General features: G+C 39.9%; 1 protein-coding gene across 50 annotated transcripts in view; it reads right to left on the bottom strand.

Moving 5' to 3' along the window:
• MAP4K4 (mitogen-activated protein kinase kinase kinase kinase 4) overlaps positions 1-20,003 on the bottom strand; it is a 198,051-nt gene that overhangs the window by 13,912 nt on the left and 164,136 nt on the right. For 21 of the 50 annotated variants that reach the window (XM_060608936.3, XM_060608998.3, XM_060609045.3 and 18 more), the window contains 8 exons: positions 19,779-19,930; positions 19,011-19,108; positions 16,802-16,977; positions 15,911-16,031; positions 14,658-14,849; positions 12,463-12,580; positions 11,970-12,140; positions 4,784-4,927 (listed from right to left, as the gene is read on the bottom strand). In XM_060608936.3, the coding sequence (XP_060464919.1) occupies positions 4,784-4,927; positions 11,970-12,140; positions 12,463-12,580; positions 14,658-14,849; positions 15,911-16,031; positions 16,802-16,977; positions 19,011-19,108; positions 19,779-19,930 (1,172 nt within the window). The remainder of the gene's footprint in view (positions 1-4,783; positions 4,928-11,969; positions 12,141-12,462; positions 12,581-14,657; positions 14,850-15,910; positions 16,032-16,801; positions 16,978-19,010; positions 19,109-19,778; positions 19,931-20,003) is intronic. The other 29 variants (XM_060608916.3, XM_060608955.3, XM_060608982.3 and 26 more) reach the window with 3 other exon arrangements.

Raw genomic sequence — 20,003 nt, 5'->3', positions numbered from 1 at the left:
AAAAAAAAAAAAAAATTCCTGCAATTAATAAATAATTATATAAGGTTGCAAGCTACAAGGTTCATATATAAAAGTCAACTGTTTTCCTATATACTTGCAACAAGCAATTGGAAATTTGAAATTAAAATACAGCATCTGCAGAAGTACTAAAAACCAAAAAAAGATATATTTAGTTATAAATGTGACAAAATAGCCCTACACAACATCTGTATGAGGAAAACTACAAAACTCTGAAGAAAGAAATTAAAGGAGATCGAAACAGATGGAGATATATTCAATGGTCATGGGTAAAACTCAATATTGCTAAGATGTAAGTTCTACTGAACTTGATCTATGTACAATCAATGTAATCCCAATCAAAATCCTATCAAGTTATTTGTACATGTTAATAAACTGACTCTAAACTTTATATGGAAAGGCAAAAGAGCCAAAACAGCCAACACAGTATTGAGCAAGAACAAGTTTGGAGGGCTGACACTACCTGACTTCAAGAGTTACTTCAAAGCTACAGTAATCAAGACAATGTGGTATTAGCAAAAGGAAAGACAGATCAATGGAACAAAACAGAGATCTAAACCCACACAAATGTAATGAACTATGGGGGTGCCTGGGTGGCTCAGTCAGTTGAGTGTCCAACTCTTGACTTCAGCTCAGTTTATGATCCCAGGGTTGTGGGACAGAGCCCCGCATTGGGGTCCACACTGAGCATGGAGCCTGCCTGAGATTCTCTTTCTTTCTGTCTCTCTCTCTCTCTCTCCCCTTCTGCTCCTCTTCCCCACTGGTTCTCTCTCCCAAAAATAAAAAACAAACAAAAAAATATAATGAACTAATCTTTGACAAAGGATCAAAGGCCATTCAACAGAAAAAGGATGGTCTTTTCGACAATCACTGCTAGAAGGACTGGACATTCATATACAAAAAATAATGAATTTATAGACTTTGAACCTTTCACAAAGATCAAATGGATCACAGACCTAAACATGAAATGCAAAGCTATAAAGCTTCTAGAAGATAACATAGGAGAAAACCTAGGTACAACCTCCTTGGATTTGGCAATGCCTTTTCAGATATAACACCAAAAGGATAATCCATGAAAGAAAAAAAAAAAGGTAAGTTAGACCTTATTAAAATTAAAAACTTTTGTGGAAGACACAGTTAAGAGAATGGACAGATAAGCCACAAACTGCAAAAAAAAAAAAAAAAAATTTGCAAAAACCTATTTGATAAAGAACTTGTATCCAAAACGTACAAAGAACTCTTAAAACTCAAGAGAAGAAAACAAACAACCCGATTATAAAACAGACAAAAGACCTTAACAGATACCTCATTAAAGATGACATACATAGATGGCAAATAACCATGTGAAAAGATATTCAACACCATTTCATCAGGAATTAAAAATTAAAACAATAATCAGACACTATACTATACTAATCCAAAATACATCACCAAATGCTGATGAGGCCATGAGCAACATCTTCATTCATGCCTTGTAGGAACATGTGATAGAGTCACTTTAGAAGACAGCCTAGCTATTTCTTACAAAGCTGAATGTAGTCTTTTTTTTTTTTTAAATAATGTTTTCAAATTTATTTGAGAGAGACAGCAAAAGTGGGGGAGGGGCAGAGAGAGAGAGAGAGAGACAGAGAGAGAGAGAGAAAGAGAGAGGGAGGGAGGGAGGGAGAGAGAACCCCAAGCAAGCTCTGTGGTGCGGGCGCAGAGCCTGACGCAGGGCTTGAACTCATGAAAGTGCGAGATCATGATCTGAGTGGAAACCAAGTGTCAGGCACTTAACTAACTGAGCCACCCAGGTGCCCAGTTGAATGTAGTCTTACCTTATGTTCAGCAATCATGCTGCTAGGTATTTAACCAAGCACATAAGTTGAAAACATGTCTACACAAAAAACTGTCCACAAATATTTGTAGCAGTTTCATTCATAATTGCTGCAAATTGGAAGCAACCAAGAGGTCTTTCAATAAGTGAATGGATACACAAAGTGGCACACCCACACAAAAGATTATTCAGCAATAAAAAGAAATGCACTATCAAGTCATGAAAAGACATGGAGGAAACTTAAATGCATATTGCTAGAGAAAAGATGCCAGTCTGAAAAGGCTACATACTACACATGATTTCAACTATGATGTTCTGGAAAAGGTCACATAGAAAATTAAAAAAAAAAAAAAAAAAAATCAGTTGTTGCCAGGGACTTTTGGAGAGAGATGAATAGGTGGAGCACAGGGGATTTTCAGGGCAGTGAAATTAGTCTATAATTGTGGATAATTATGTGTTTGTCAGAACCCACAGAACTGTACAACACAAAGGGTGAACCCTAACGTAAACTACAGACTTTAGTTAATAATAATAATGTGTGAATACTGGATCATCAATTACAACAAAAGTACTACACTAATGAGGCTAATTGGGAAAACTGGAGGTGGGGGGTAATACAGGAATTGTCTATATTTTCTTTCCAACTTTTCTGTAAACCTAAAGTGCTCTTCAAAAAAAAACAAAACAAAAACAAAAAAAACCCCAGCCAGACACAAAAGAATACCTACCATTTTACCATTTCTGTAGCTTTAGTTCAATGAAGGTAAAACCAATCTTAGGTATTTAAAGGACAGTGCTTCCCTCTGGGAACATGGGGGGCAGTGACTGGGAGGCAGCAAAGTGGGGACTGCAGGGAAGCTTCTGGACTGCTGGGATTGTTCGATTTCTTCACCAGGGTATAGGTGCTACATGGATGGATTCTAACTGTGACAATTCACTGGGCTGTATACTTATAATCTGTGCATTTTTTGTATTACGTCTTATACTTCGACACAATCTTTTTAAGTTTTGAAGACTTTTTTTTTTAAATAAAAAAAATTTTTTTTAATGTTTATTTATTTTTGAGAGAGAGACAGAGTGTGAGCAGGAGAAGGGCAGAGAGAGAGGGAGACACAGAATCCCAAGCAGGCTCCAGGCTCTGAGCTGTTAGCACAGAGCCCCACGTGAGGTTCAAACTCATGGACTACAAGATCATACCTGAGCTGAAGTTGGATGCTTAACCGACTGAGCCACCCAGGCGCCCCTGTTTTGAAGACTTTTTGAATGTGGGGAAATACTCAATAAAATATGTTAAATGAAACAAAACTATGTACTTTTATGTATATAGTGTTCCATTTCCATACTGTAATATATACTTACAGATATGAGGAGAAGGAAATATAAAGAAGTGTCAACAAGAGTGGTCTCTGAGATAGGGTAACATTTTGTTTTATTCTTCCTAAGGTTTTCTCATTTTTTTAAGCTTCCTACAATTAATATTTATTACTTTCATGATTGTAAAAAAATCATTAAAAGCTACAAAAGAGAAATAGAGAAAAGTAGACCCCAAAAATTACTGGTGTCAGCTGTTTAGTGATTCCCATAAATCTTCTTGTTCAGTGAATCACAAAATGAAGCCCAAGCCATTTTTAGTGGCAGATTCATTTCTCCTCCAATTTTAAAACCTACTCCACATTAACACTCAAGTTGTAAATGGTTGTTTTCTCATTTAAGTATGAGATGGATGGCGAAATTTTTGCACTTCAACAAACATCTTTTACTTACAACCAAAAGCGTATCTCAAAACTAAAATAACTACAAGAGATGTTACATATAAACAAATATAATAAGCTGGAGCTAGCAGATGACTAAATCAAAACTGCTGTGGGTTATTATAAGACCTAAAGTATTCCAATTTTGCATACTTCTTGACTCCAGCAATCATACAAATTATTAGGAAACCAGTACCCACGCATCACAGGCATGTGTGAGCAATGGTTAAGTCAACTACAAGATATATGCCAAAAATATCTACGTGAGGGGAAAAAAGGGATAAACTAAAAGATTTACAAAGAAGTAAATACATTTTAGAATATCTATACAAAAAAACACTCTATAGCCATATAAAATACAACTGTTTATAAAGAAATGTTTAATGACACAGAGAGAGCAAGTACCTGATTTGGTCAAACCAGAATGAACATTGTATAACTTCAGGACAGTGGTTACAGGGGCAGCTGAAAGGGGAAGCGAGGCTAACTGCAGGTACAAAAGTGTATCTAACACCTGTTAAAACTAATCAGTACATGGGTGTCATTATTCTGTAATCATTCTCTCATTATTGTCTGTATGTTTGAAATGTTGTATAACCATTTAAATGCAGATTTTCCCCCCTTTATGAGTGTATTTTAAGTGTGTGTATGCTTAAAAGATTAGAAGTTAAAAATTGAAGTCAATAGTATCTCTGGATGATTTTACATTTTATTTCTCCTACTTGCTTTTCTACAGTAGTGTTTTTCCACAATGCACATATATTACATAATTTATACTAAAAAAAACCTCTTTCTAAAAAGAAGCTTATAGTAAGTGTTAACGGATGTAAAGAAAAACCATAATATGGTACTTGTGCCATCATGGCAGAGCACAGTCCCTTCTGCATGCAAGAGTCCTATGGGTGGAAGCAGACACAAACCTCCAAGCCAGGGAAGCCACATTAAACCCAACGAGCAACGGGGCAGAGAGGGTGGTTGTGTGGGAGAGGTCAACTAGAGAGCGCATGCCCCTGTGCTTTTCAAGACTGCTCTTTAGAGGAGCCCTACAGGTTCAGTGTGTACACGTGGGTCACATCTTTCTATTACCTTACTATGAGACCATGCTACGATTGTACCTCATTCAGCCATTACTTCAAAAAATGAGCTAACAGAAGTTTTGTGCTGGGAAGTAATCTTGCTTTATTAAATGAACACTTACCAGATATTGTCACCAAGACATTCAAGCCTTCAAGGACATCCATTTGCTGAAATCGTCTTCTGTTGATCAGAGGATATACCTTCCCTTGGCCACTTCTGTCCAGCAGCATCAGGCCACTCTCTGTACCCACTAACAAATTCACTCCTGTTTTAAGAACACAGAAAGACCTGAATTTTATGCCGTGTTGGCAAACAGTCTGGTTGTATGGAAAGGATAACACCAGCTATCTGGAAAAGAGTGGTTTTTAAACTCATCCACAAAAAGAAATGCTTGGAATAGCCAGAGGTTAAAGTAACCAAATGGCAACAAATCACAGAGGAGTGAGGGTGAAATACTTACTTAAATCTAAAAAAAAGATATGAGAGAGATGTCTGTTTTCATGATCCCTTCATACTTCCTTTATTGTCTTTATTTTGATTGCCAAACTTCTGGCATGAGATATAGCTACCTCAAATCCTTACCAATTTATGACTCACCTTGCCATTTTCTTAAAGACCATTCTCCATCATCATCAAGAAAGCAACAATATTTCTTAGGAATATTAAAATACTGTGACCTCCCCATGGGACCAATCCTGGCTTCTCTATTTGCTACCATGGTCTCCCCCTGCTCCAGCTCCATTCAGCTCCAGCTCTTGGTTTTCTCTGCGCCCCCCCACCCCTTTTTTAAACCTTCTCTGCTTCTTAAAACACAAAAGACATCTCCTTTGCTTTCTGAAGGAGCACGTCAGAACCATCAACTCCTAATTTCATACTCTACCTGCTTTTCCACACCTGCTGTAAATTTCTACTGAAACCAACTTCTCAACTTTTGCCATTTCTGTAACAGCACCACCACCCATTCCACACATCTAGCTAAACTGACCGCCAGAACCAGAGAAAACCTTCCTTTCCCTTTCCTCTGCTCCCACCTTACATCAGGCTTTGGCCTCCTTGTAAACGATGGATAGTGACTTTAACTCAGGTTGTTATAACATCCTCCCTCTACTTGCTCATGGCAGCAGCCCAAACAATCCTCATCTTCCGACAATATTCATTAGGTCCTACTACATCTTCAAAACTACACACCCTATAGGGCAGGGTACAAAAGCCTCAACTTGGCATTCAAAACTCTCTGTACCTTGAGTCAACTTACTTCTCCCTATCACTCACTTATTTCCTTAAATGCCTTCATTCGTTGGTCTATAACCTTCCTTGTCTAAACCAACTTTGTAACATGTAACATGTAGCACAGATCACTTTATATTCCTAAGCAGTTAGGCACATACATGTTTGCACTGATTCCCTCAACTGGGTAATAAACTCACTGAGACAAGGAATAAAGTATTTGTGCTTTTAAAAAATTGCCCAATCAATATTTACTGGTAGATGGAATGATAGGGAAGAATACCATGTATTTTCCTGAACCACACAATTCACGCGTCCAATTACACAGGAACACACACAGACATACACACATACCCTATTTCCAGAAAACTTCAAGTGAACAACTGTGAAGGCAACAAGTAAACACGCTCCCGACCCTCTCTCAGCTCTGTCCCTGTTCCATTGAGCAAGTAAAACCCAAGACTTGGAGGGACAGTATCTATATCCAAGCAATCCTTGTGAGGAAACTGGACACACTTTTTGGGGTCTAGGGGGAAGCTGGGAACCTGGAATTTACATATGTAGTAACTATCACTGCCATTCAAATGCAAAAAACTTCAACTAACAGAGTGCAAGGCTCACAAGGACAACAGTTACAAATGTGCTGAAACACTGTAGGCTCTAAACTAATACAACACTATCCCTGGAGTCCTCAAAAAATGTAAAATGTGTAAAAAGGTCCTCATGAATTCTAGACATCTACAATTTCTGATAATAGCGTGACCTGAGGAAAGCCCCCCATTAAAAACCTATTAGGCATATGATACAGGTTTCCATCTTGCCCTTACAGAAACTGTGGTACGTTTCACAAGAGCATCCCTGTATGTGCTGTCCCACATATGCTTCCACCAAATCACAGGTGCTTTCCATCTACTATTACTGTAATGAGAGCTTGTTAGAACCTGACATACTATGAAATAGCTTCAGAAAATGTGAAGGAAGAAAAACCTGAGTATTCACTACCCATTAAGAGTAACCATTAAAAGTAAACAAAACTCTCAAAGTATGGTCATTTGAAGAGCTTAAGTAAAAGGCTTATGAATGCACATGACTTCGTCTGTCACTTATAATTAAGATTTTTAGAATGTGCCATCCAGACCAGCCTTGTCCAACAGAACTTATCTTGATGTCAATGTGTTAGCCACACGTGGCTACTGAGCACTTGAAACATGGCTGGTGCAACTGAGGAACTGAAGTTTCTATTAAATTTAAATAGCCACATGAAATATCAGCTATGGCTGATACTACCATTTTATTCATCAGGTAACACTGTGGCTTTGAATTAGGGTTCACAGCCTTACACTTTATAAGGCTTACAAGCCATCATGTTTTTCCATGAAAAAGTTTTTTAATAGAAAGATGACACACATCAGATCGTTACTTAATGCTAAGAAAAAAAACACTGTCCAATTTAAAAACACACTTATCATCACTGCAAGAAAAATTAATGCTTATGTAATGCTCCATTCATTTTCATACAATTTCACTTTTGAGGTTCACCATTTTGTGGTGACCATCTCCCTATCAATGCAGAACTATATTTGGACATTATCCTTACTGTTTTCCCTCCACATACCTAGGTGAGATAATTTTAACTGGCTTCACAGGTAAACAGAAGAAAAACAAAACATTAACTGATAGAGCTGTTTTCAGACAGAGTCCATTCCAAAGATTCCATTTCATGTAATATTTCAGTATTTTCCCAATCTTCAATATCAAGTAGCTGAAAGACCCATGTCAAAAGTCTGGTAATAACTACTGAAATATAAGATTCTGAAACCTATTATTTGTGGTTTCCAAAAACAAATAGCATCCAAACATCAATCAAGATTTTACAGTAAGAAATAATAAAGGAATAAAAGACAAACTGAAAAAGTCTTTTCATAAACATAAAAAATACAGATACTTTGGTACTTATACTCTACCTCATAATTCTCCATTATGTATTTCCAAGAACTATGTCATTCTGTAAAGTACTGAGTGTTAGTACTCAGAGGAATATTGAGTCACTGGAAAATAACCACCCTGGAAATTATGGGACGATGAAAAAAATCAAGTTGCAGGCTGCAATAACCTTTTATAAATATCCTTTTTAAACCTTTCAACTGTTAGGTATAATTAAACTTTAAATATTAATTGCTCAAAGGCAAGCTGTATTAGGAACTGCGACTGTATTCATAGAAATCTGGTTTAAGATGGGGAAAAATGGCTATTAACTCTATAATGTGTGATTTAAAGTTTCCTTTAAGGGCTAGTATCCAAAATCTATAAAAAGCTCACCAAACTCCACACCCGAAAAACAAACAACCCAGTGAAGAAATGGGCAGAAAACATGAATAGACACTTCTCTAAAGAAGACATCCGGATGGCCAACAGGCATATGAAAAGATGCTCAACGTCGCTCCTCATCAGGGAAATACAAATCAAAACCACACTCAGATATCACTTCACGCCAGTCAGCGTGGCCAAAATGAACAAATCAGGAGACTATAGATGCTGGAGAGGATGTGGAGAAACGGGAACCCTCTTGCACTGTTGGTGGGAATGCAAATTGGTGCAGCCGCTCTGGAAAACAGTGTGGAGGTTCCTCAAAAAATTAAAAATAGACCTACCCTATGACCCAGCAATAGCACTGCTAGGAATTTACCCAAGGGATACAGGAGTACTGATGCATAGGGGCACTTGTACCCCAATGTTTATAGCAGCACTCTCAACAATAGCCAAATTATGGAAAGAGCCTAAATGCCCATCAACTGATGAATGGATAAGGAAATTGTGGTTTACATACACAATGAAGTACTACGTGGCAATGAGAGAGAATGAAATATGGCCCTTTGTAGCAACATGGATGGAACTGGAGAGTGTTATGCTAAGTGAAATAAGCCATACAGAGAAAGACAGATACCATATGTTTTCACTCTTATGTGGATCCTGAGAAACTTAACAGAAACCCATGGGGGAGGGGAAGGAAAAAAAAAAAAGGAGGTTAGAGTGGGAGAGAGCCAAAGCATAAGAGACTCTTAAAAACTGAGAACAAACTGAGGGTTGATGGGGGGTGGGAGGGAGGGGAGGGTGGGGGATGGGTATTGAGGAGGGCACCTTTTGGGATGAGCACTGGGTGTTGTATGGAAACCAATTTGACAATAAATTTCATATATTGAAAAAAAATAAAAAAATAAAAATAAATAAAGTTTCCTTTAAATTCTATGATGATATTACAGGCAATGCTCTGTAGTAAACTGCAGATAGTTTACTGTTAAGAGTGGGAACAGGGGCACTTGGCTGGTTCAGTCAGTAGACACGTGACTCTTGATGTTGGGGTTGTAGGTTTCGAGCCCTGTATTAGGTGTACAGATAATTTAAAATTTAAAAAAAAAAAGAAAGAAAGAAAAAGGAAAAGAAAAGAGAAAAGAAAAGAGAAAAGAAAAGAAAAAAAAAAGCTGGAACAATCATGTTCAAAATGTGTGTTAAAATAATCCTGGCTGTGAATGGGAAAACCGTCTTATTACAAAAATATAATAAATAGGTAGCATCTTACAAAGCAGAAGTCAATTATATAAGATGATTAAAAAAGAATGCTTGAAGCTAGCATTTTCTTTTTAAAAGTTTTGTTTTTAAGTTTATTTGTTTTGAGACAGAGCAAGCAAGGAGGGACAAAGACAGGAGAGAATCCCAAGCATGTCCATGCTGTCAGCACAGAGCTCGACACAGGGCTCCATCCCACGAACTGTGAGATCATGACCTAAGCCAAAACCAAGAGTAGGGTGCTTAACTGACTAAAACACCCAGGTGCCCTGAGGCTAGCATTTTCTAAGAGGGCACACAAAAAGCCTGTCTAACCTATCTAACACTGGTCAGCTGACTTTCAATGCATCAATGTCACCATTTCAAACTAATACTCTAGAGTCCTCTGAATTTTCTCCCCTTGTCAGGCTACCACTCTCAAAGTACATGTCTTAACTTTTCTGTGTCTTAAGTCTTTAAAAAGCTTATTTTTAAATTTAACTTAAAAGGCTTGTTTTTTTAACTTACTTTTTAGCTTAGCAGGCAGTTTAAGGAAACCCATCACTGATGTGCCCCGAGCCAAGGAGCAACTCAAATACATGGATTTATAGAAATGCATTTCAACTTTAAGTCATCTTGCCTATCACGCCTTTCCACATACTGATAAAATGGAAAGTTCTACCACATTTTTAAAAACACAAGCTCAGGATACTCTTATTCTCTGAGGTATTAAAGAAGTTCATTAGAAGGAGGATTTTCGGGGCGCCTGGGTGGCGCAGTCGGTTAAGCGTCCGACTTCAGCCAGGTCACGATCTCGCGGTCCGTGAGTTCGAGCCCCGCGTCAGGCTCTGGGCTGATGGCTCGGAGCCTGGAGCCTGTTTCCGATTCTGTGTCTCCCTCTCTCTCTCCCCCTCCCCCGTTCATGCTCTGTCTCTCTCTGTCCCAAAAATAAATAAAAAACGTTGAAAAAAAAAATTAAAAAAAAAAAAAAAAAAAAAAAAAAAAAGAAGGAGGATTTTCATTAAATCAGCTAATGGCACAGAACAGAGTCCAGCACTTTGTAGGACATTAGCATAAAATCAGTGTAAGAGTGCTACCAAGTGCAAACGTTCCAGATAAAAATTATTTCACCAATTTCCAAGAATTAACTTACTTAACACTATTTCTACACTAAATATAATGTATCAATTTTGATGATATACACACCCCCACAAAAGGCCTTTAAAAAGAAAGGACATGATGGAACTCCATTCCATGATGTGATCACAACTGGCATTCACCCAGCAACACTAACAGTGCCATGCGGTGACAATGCTGTGCCAGCTGCTTTCACATGATCCTAGTAATCCCCCTCCAAGAGCCTACTGTTACCTTTACCTACAAGGTCAATACAGAAAAGGCCTTCTGATATAGGAGACTTAAGATACTCAGTGATGACAAGGACAGAAACCCAGAATTCAAAAAGTGAAAGAGAAAGCAGGTGTGTCTGCAAAGGGGAAAGGACTCTCCTAAACCCCTAGGGAGAAGAACGAGTAGGAGCTGGTGAAAGGGGCAGGAGAGCAGTCAACGGACAGACGTGCTGCGCATTCAACCAAAACGGATCGCATGTCTTCTGTCTACTTACATTTGTAATGTCAAGGGAAGGAGACACTGTTCTGATTAGAAACAGGGTCCCTACTGAAAATAGATTTTGGGGTTCAGGCAGGAGAAGAACAAAAACACAGCATGGGACTAGAAGACAAGTTCTAAGACAGGTTCTGTCTGTGGGAGCAAGGAAGGTGATGACAGAGAGGCCAGGTTCAGAACATGAGAGGGTGTAGTCCTGCGCATGGCAGACTTAGTCTCTTGTGGCGTCTTAGGTTGTGAATATGCTACACCAATACTGCAGACAGGCAACGGAGAAAGTCAGTACAACAGTCTGCTTCTGCAGACTCCGGCCAGTAAAAAACTGCTTTTAAAAACTTCATTTCCATGTGAGGCCCAAGTCATGAAGGGCAAGGAAAAACATCAAACTGCAATCCAACAAATTTCTTCATTCTCCCTATAAATAAGGACCAACAATGTCTTTCTCATCTTTCTAGTTTTTTCTTTATGTGAAGAGACAGGAGGTTAGCCGTTGACTGAAACAAGTGCATGAACATACACATGCCTGCATGATTCTTTAGGAAAAGGTTACAAGGGTGGGCATCGCAGAAGTCTTCCCACCAGGGGCACCTGGTTGGCTCAGAAGGTTGAGCGTCTGACTCTTGATATTAGCTCAGGTTATGATCTCATGGTTGTGAGATCAAGGCCTGCCATCAGGCTCCATGCTCTGCCTGGGATTCTCTCTGTCTCCCCCTGCCCCTCTCTCAAAATAAATAAATTAATAAACATAAAAAAAAAAAAAGTTTTCCAACTTCTCTGTTAACAACTCTTTAAAAACTCCCCAAACTATCCAAAATAGTACTTCTCTAAAAGACCAGTCCACCCTTCAGAATTTAAAAAAAAAAAAAAAAAAAAAAAAGGATAGAGAGTCATAGTAGCAGTACGATACCTACCCCATAAGGCAGCACACAGAATCTCGGAGTTAAATCTCTTCTTATATTTACGAATCTCTGGGGTGTCACTCTGTGGCCTAGTGTTGGTGGGATTCACATTGACCACTGAGCCCTTCCGGGTAGGATCTTGCCTTATGGCTTCTGGTCTCATTCCATCACAGGAAAATCCCACTAGAACACGATACACTTTAAATTATTTTCTGTACACACAAACAATGCGCTTGCCTCCCTCCCCTGCTACACCTCAGTAAATATTCACATGTTGTAACGGACCCTTTGTCAAGAAAAAGAAATTTGTAAGAAATGTATATGGGAAAAGGAAACTGACTATGCAGCTCACTGCAAATAAGGCAATGCAAGCGGGATGGGTGTTTCTGTATCCGAGGTCTGTGCCTGCAAACAACCACCATGCCATGCCTCAGCCATCAGAAAGACCAATACAAAGTGACCAAGTCCTGTTTGTCAGCTGCTTTCTTGTTGCTCCTTTACTTACCCACAGAAGTCACTGTTGTCCCACTAGATGGAGAAATCTGTAGTAATCTGGGGTCTATAAAAGGTGTAAAGGAGGAGGAAGATTTGTGTTTCTGGAGTGTGCTACTAGCGGACTGAGTCTGCAATGTAAATTTCAATTTTATTAATACAAATGACATTAAAAAGATGAACATACAACATTTCAATCCATTTCTACACTGCATGATTTCCCACTAGGAAGGCCTATCCCTCCTGCATCGTTCCCCCCAAATGCTCTCAGGGGTGCCTCTGCATGTGCACAACACAGCCCGACAATAGGCTGTTCGACCTGGAACCACCAAAAAGCTACATCTCTCTTCAGAAGTACTGTTCATCTAACATAGGAATGCTGTGAGCTACCAACAAAATCTACACTTCATGCTCCAAGTTGTTGTTTTTTTTTTTTTTTTTAATAAATAATGATAATAAAAACTCCTAAAGGACAGGCTTGAAATGTCTATCTCAATTCATCAATTTCTGACATTATTCTTCTGCCCAATTAATATATGTTGGAATATTGGCAAATCTTTGCTTTGTATTATTTATTTTAAAGTGAGCCTCTTGCCAGAAAGCTACAGAAGCTTTGGCTACCACCGTTTTAGGTGCATCATCAGTAAACCCATATCGAACAGGGGCTCATTAGTGAAAGGTGCAAACAACAAGATATGGCACATACTTTTGCTCTTTTAGGAACGCTAGTGTTTTGGTTAATAGTGTAACTTAAGACAAAAAAAAAAAATAACAGAACACAAAGAAAGTGAAACAAATTGTTAAGTGGAAATGTAATGACAATTAAAAACAAAACAAACGGAAAAATAAACTTGCCAGTTTAGTGAGTTAAGGGTTATAGTAAATATTGGACATTAGAGCAAAATGGAGCAAAGTTTAAATATAAATATAAGGAGAAATGTGAGTGTAGGTGGGATATATCGCTGGAGAAAAAAGAACACTTCTGATCAAGTGCTTTAGTCCTGAAACCTTTCGCCCTCCACAGGCAGCTGAGAGCCACTATGTCCTAGAGCCCAAGACTGCCTAGGCTCCCAGGCTCTCTCCTCCCATTTCACACAGCTGTCTGCTGGCAAGCTTCCCACCCCATCCTGTGATCAATGGCCAATCCATCCGATGGCCAATCTGATGCAAGCCCACCTTGGAAGCAGTTGACTTGCCCCTGCTCCTCAGGGGGAGAGGATTATTCTGATTCTTTCTAACAAGGGAACCAAAATAGAAGCAGGTAGAGACAGGCTGGCAGTTAAATGTTTACATTAACAAGATTGGCTGAAGCTACATGCCACTTTCAACCTCCTTTCGACCATTAGACAAATGCATTTAAACCAAACCTCCCAAGAAATCAAACCACTTGTTTAATTTAGTACAGGGTGCTCAAGGTGGACTATGTCACTGCACCTGGGGCATAATCTTGTTCCAAAGAGCAAAGCACCACCCAACTAGCACCCAGACTGAGCACCACAGCCAAGCCTTCAAACGAGCACACCAGATTTTCCATTCAAAAATTTAAATTAAAGCATGCTCAGACCTTTGCTCTTCTTAACATCCTAATTTTCTACATTTCCCTAAAAATCATTTGGCCTTTTCTTAAACTCTGAATGAAGGTGGATTTCAAGGAAAGACATCCTTTTAACAGGGTTGGTGAAAACGAATCAGTAACCAACCAACGATCTACCCCCCATCAAAAACAAAAAGCAACTCAGCCCTGTTTGAAGGAGATTCCTGTACAGGATAACAAGTGTGTCCAGATAAGGCCAAGTCTGCTTAACCAAATTTTTCTATATTTTACTTATCAGATAAAAAGAATGAAAAAGGCAGATTCCACAAATGGCTACAAGAATTTCATGCCAAATACATATGGATCTGAGAACACAGCAATCATTTTATTTAGACTTTTAAAAAATAAACTGAATAAAGAAAGCCATGCAACTACACTCATCTAGAGAAAAGTAAACAGTGAACTGGCAAGTTGGAGGGACATTGATCTAGGGTTAAGGGATTTGTATGCAGATCTGAAACATGTTACTTGGGGTTGGGGAGAAGGGTAGGTGACAGAAGAAAGCAGGGGGAAGGGAGGGGTGAGGGGTGTGGGAAAGGTCTCCTCTGCAAACTAGCTACTAGGCAGTGCTGGTCAAACCCTATGAAAGCAGCCAGCTGTGGTGCGAGACATACCTCATTAGTAGTGAGCTTGTCCTGGGGTGTCTGTGGGGACATGGTGGGTGTCGGCTGGCTGGAGGATGGGGAGGAAGAGGTGGAGGAAGTGGAGGAGGAATGGCTTTGCTGTAAGAGATCTGGCAAGAGGTGAATGCGACCGGCAAAGCCATTGCTCTCATGATGGCTGGCGCGCTTTTGGTCAACTGTACTCTGTAGAAAAAACAGGCACACTCGTCTCGCTCAAGCGCTGCTGAAATTCCCTATGACCCTACTGATAACTGACTTAATGGTGCTGTGTGACTTTTCAAACTGTTAAATTATCAAGGAAAGACCGGAGGAAACTGGCCAAAATTGTTCACACTTCCTCGCCGAATGCCTACATTGAGCCAACAGAATTCAAAGTACCTCATCTGGTGGCCACAGGACTTGCGCGGTGACGGCTTAATTGGTTTATCTGCCACACTAGCTGTTGTTACCAAAACCACTAGCCTTTTTTGTTTCTTTAAATATCTATCTAAAGCCCTAGAGAGTACCCTGTCGCTTCTCTGAATCCTGGTCTTTTCCACCTTCTTCCCACTTTCCATCCGAATGCATTGCCATTGCATGAAACACACTCAGGAAAAGTCCAAAACACTAGAAAGGCGCCTGTTCTATGTCATGGGAAGTGTATCACTTCTCTGTCTTCTAAGCTAAGAAATGAACAGACAGTTGTAAAACTGAGTAATCCGACACATTTAATATTCAACAAGTGAGGAAACTAACGTTTTGGAACACACAAGCGAGACCTCCCAACCCTTTTGCTCCACAAGGCCCTCCTGTGACTGAGGAGGCTCATCCGCTCTTCAACTGCTCCTGCCAAAGGGCTGCTCCTGCTGAGCACTGTGGATGCCCAGAGCTGGGAGCTCTCTGCAGAACCTCTGCGGCTGCCCTGCTACAGACCGGGGTCTGCCTCCTCGCCCTGCAAGCTTGCTGAAGGACTCCATGTGGCTTTTCTACTGCTCAGACACAGACTGTGAGAATCGGCGTGGTGCTTGAATGAGGGCTGCCGCAAAACATGCAGAGGAGCAGCAATGTGGGGTGGAAGACCGCTAGCTACCTTCTTGGCATGCAGCACATACCTGCCTCCCTAGCCCCCGATACTCTACCCTCTGGGTCTTGTTAACATGAAAACAGATGATGATGTAGAAACAGCATGAGTGAGTGAATGAGCAAGTGGGTTAATGACTACAGGAGAAGCTCTGCCTCTAACAACAAAGAGAAGACACAGGTACCTGGCGGACGATTAGAGTGCCCTCCTTGGATGGAGTCATGGCTGGTTCACTTTCTACATCATCATGGACAATCATGGTTTTCACGGATTCTGTTTCACCATTGCTCAAATTCAGAGATGACCTATTGGAACAAAATTCAGAAGTGAAGGGCCATAATAATCCCATGAGCAGAAAACATCCTGTTTAAGATTTTTCATCTTCCCAGAGTGCTTGGGTGGCTCAGTCGGTTAAGAGTCCGACTCTTAGTTTCGGCTCAGGTCATGATCTCACAGTGTGAGTTTGAGCCCCGCATCGGGCTCCATGCTGACAGGGCAGAGCCTGCTTGGGATTCTCTCTCTCCCTCTCTCTCTGCCCCTCCCCTGCTCACTCTCTCTGTTTCTCTCTCAAAAATAAATAAATAAAACTTAAAAAAAAACAAAAAAAAAACAACAACAACAAAAAAAAGATTTTCCACCTTCCCAAAGGCGTAAGATGAGGTCAGGCTACAGATATAGTTTCCTCAAGGAAAATAAATGCTTAGCTTTTCCCTTTCAACAAAGACCTTTCTGCCAGTATTGTCTGTTTTTAAGCAAAAAATTTAGGATGAATTCTTATGGTTAACATGGTTCAATCAAACTGAAACTTCCCTTCTGTCATTTCCTCAAATTAAAAAAATAAAATAAAATAAAATACACGTCGGGGTCTTGGGGAGAGGCACACACGTGCCCACGCGCGCGCACACACACACACACAGAAGAGGGAAAAACATGAAGGCTGTCTGCTGTTGAATCCAGGAGAACTAAATGTTAAATGGCCATAGAATCAGGATAGGTTTAGAAAAAAACGGTTCCAAATGGAAAGAAAGCTCAGTGGAGACATTCTCAGCCTCTCTAAAATACACCAAGGACTGACGCTGCTCTGGTGTCCTCTGGTCCAGAGGTGGGTTCCTCGGCTCCTTCTTGTTCTACATCATCATCTTCTTCATCTGTTGTCCCTGACTCTTCACTGGATGAGGAGTAGTCTGTCACTTTGTGTGGCGGTCGCACATCTTCCACTGCTCGAAGTTCTTTGGCCAGTGCAGTCAAATCCTAATGCACAGGACAAAAAGGAGTAAGGCAAAGGGGCACATGCAGGGGGCAGTGGGAAGAAAACAGCAAATTATGAGACATTCTTCATTTTAACTACTGATAAGATAGCCACAGTATCAGTTTTGTAAAACTATTTTGTATTTACCAGTATAATTAATAAGAAGGTGAGCTCTTCAAGCTTTCGATAGAAAAGAAGCTAAAGATGTTGCACACAGTTCAAATCTCACAACAATAAAAAACAATCTGCTTACAATAAGGTAATAGTGTTTTTTAAAAACCCTAATGTAAAATTCTAGATCAACAAATGTGTGAAGGCAAATCCCTGGATTTCTGCCCATATAACAAAGTCTTCTCTCGAGAAAACTATCCAGAAAGCAAGATTTTAGTTAAAAAGGGCTGACTGGGAGTTTTTATTTGGTGAACTCATTATTTTTAACTCTTTTATTTTTAACAATTTCAAAGCTAAGAAAAGTGAGTATGTTATTCATGTCTCACTTCACAGAGTGTTAACAATTCGCCACATTCCTAAGAGGGCCCATGACACAGAGAGTGAGAAAGTGCAGGCAGTGCGTGCTGCTGTCGGCAGGAGGTGAGGCACACTTCCCTGGTGCCATCTTACCCACACTTCCCTGCAACGCTGCCAACAAATACGAACATCAGACAGAATGGAAATCCACGTTCAAAGATATCATTCATAAGGAGCTTCGCTTCCCTTTACTCTTCCATACTGAGATATTTTCATACTCAATTATCCAAATATAATTTTTAAGTGTAATTATTATTTATACTCTACATTTTCATATAAAAGTCTGAGGTTTCTACTTGGGAATTACATTTGGAAGTAATGACTTTTTTTAAAAGCAGGCTATGTAGTCACTTTTCCTTTTTCTTTTTAGCAGTTCCAACTGAGTTTCCTTCTCCACAGGTAAGAAGATCTTGTTCTTTTTTGAGCTTAAGCCTCTGAAATAACAGTGTATTGGACCTTGGGTCTTAACTATTTCATAATTACAACTGTAGCTTTTTAAGAAGTTATTTTTAGAAGCTGTATTTAACAATAAATGTATGCAGTAAATTCTGTGTTAAAAAGATAAAGCAGAAGTCTAGGACTTTTGAATTCTAGAAAAGAACAAAAAGGGAAGTTGAGGGTGGAAAGGAAATGTGGATGGATTATAAGCTAAAATGAAGAGGCAGCTGGAATGTTGTTCTGCTGCAGAATCTTTCAGAGATGGGGCTTACCACTTCACCCTTCAGTGCAGTAGCAGTTTCAGTGAGCCGGAGAAGCCATCAGTGATGAAGAATGCACAGCACAAGGAAGCACGGGAGAGAGGGGAGTGAGGGGAAGTACAGAAATCAATTCAAGCAAGAAATCAAAATTCCAAAAGGCTTAAAACCCCCAATGGGCACAGTTACATGGTCAGTTAATGCAACAAGGATTAAAGACCAAGTATGAGGAAGTCAAAACCGTCATTTCTGGTACCAAAAGGCAGAATTTAAATAATAGGTGAATTGAAGAAAGAAGTTAATGTAAAAAAATTTAGTCTAAAAGCCAGTTTTGGGGCATCTAGGTGGCTGAGTTGTTTAAGCGTCAGACATTTTCAGACAACACTTTCGGATTTCAGTTCAGGTCATGATCCCACGGTCGTGGGACTGAGCCCCACATAGGGCTCTGCACTGAACGTGGTACCTGCTTGAGATTCTCTCTCTCTCTGCCACTCCCACTCAAAATAAATTAAAAAAAAAATTTTTTTAAAGCCACTTTGTAAATGCCCAACTTATCAAGAATACATAAAGGTTAACGCTGAGCAAAGAGGTAAAAATAAAAAGGCTTTTCTTTCTTTTGTACTTTTTGAAAAAAAATTACTATAGTGGTGGGGTATGAGTGTGCACAAATGTGTGAGGACACGGCACTCTTTCTAAGTCCTGAAATCTGTAAGAGGGCCCCATGAAAAAGACTGTAAGCTTCTCAACCACATATTTTTAAGAGATCTCACTCAAGCTTGGAATAAGTAAAACTGATTTTGTAGAATTCTTACAGCAGGCTTGAGAGGTCTAAAAACTTCCTTCTTATCTTCAGATTTTTTCACTGCATTTTCGAGGCGCTGAGATGGAGAGCCTTCAGATTTGGATGACGCTGTGAAATTCAAGAGCAGAAATGGATAAACATAGAGAAGTGCGTCACATAAAGCTGACCCAGCCCACCCAGCCTCTGCCTCTCTCCCCTCCTTCTCCCTCCCACTCCTGCTAACCCTACTCAAGGCTTCACACTCAGACCTGACTCTGCTTAGCATGTATTCGTAACACCTTGTTACATTATGTCAATGACATACTGGAGGGAACTTTCACTAACTTAATATTTTGACAGTTAAAATAACCAATAATGATGACAGAGTGGATGGGAGCCTACATTCTAAGAAGTGGGTTCAAATCCCAGCTCAGACATTTAGCTAATCATCTTGGACAAGTTTATCAATCTCACTAAATTGCAGTTGCTTTAATCTGTAAAATGGAGACACAATACATTCCTCTCCCCTCTCCCCTCTCCCCTCTCCCTCGGTCATTTTAAGGATTAAGTGAGATTATGCATATAAAGTGCTCACAGTGAGAGGCATGTGTAAGCTCTCAAAAGTGAACTCTTTGTTATTAAAATTATGGTAGCATTAGCAACCTGTACTGAAACATTGCTTTGTGGTATGCAGCTGTGGAAAAACCATAGGCCTTTTTACATGATTAAAAAGAACCTCCAATACACCATCATAGCCCAATACTGTTAACGAGGGAAGGGAAAAACAAAGGCATCCTACATCTCACTCTGAAGCGCTCCCCAGAGCCGCTCTGAGACCCAGGGTGGGACCCAGGCTGGGATCCTGAGTTGCTGGACCCCGAGGAGCTGCCACTGCCGGGCCTGGGCACCAGCTTCTCCACTCTCTCCCACAGCAGCCTGGGCTCAATACTGCTGTTAGAAAAGAAAAGAGAAAAGCTAATGCATTATGCCAAGATCAAGTTATAAACATATGCGTGATGTGTCC

This window comes from Panthera onca, chromosome A3, assembly GCF_046562875.1.
Source record: "Panthera onca isolate mPanOnc1 chromosome A3, mPanOnc1 haplotype 2, whole genome shotgun sequence".
Lineage (NCBI taxonomy): Eukaryota > Metazoa > Chordata > Mammalia > Carnivora > Felidae > Panthera > Panthera onca.
The sequence above is the reverse complement of the archived record's forward strand: the minus strand, read 5'-3'. Positions and strand labels throughout refer to the sequence as shown.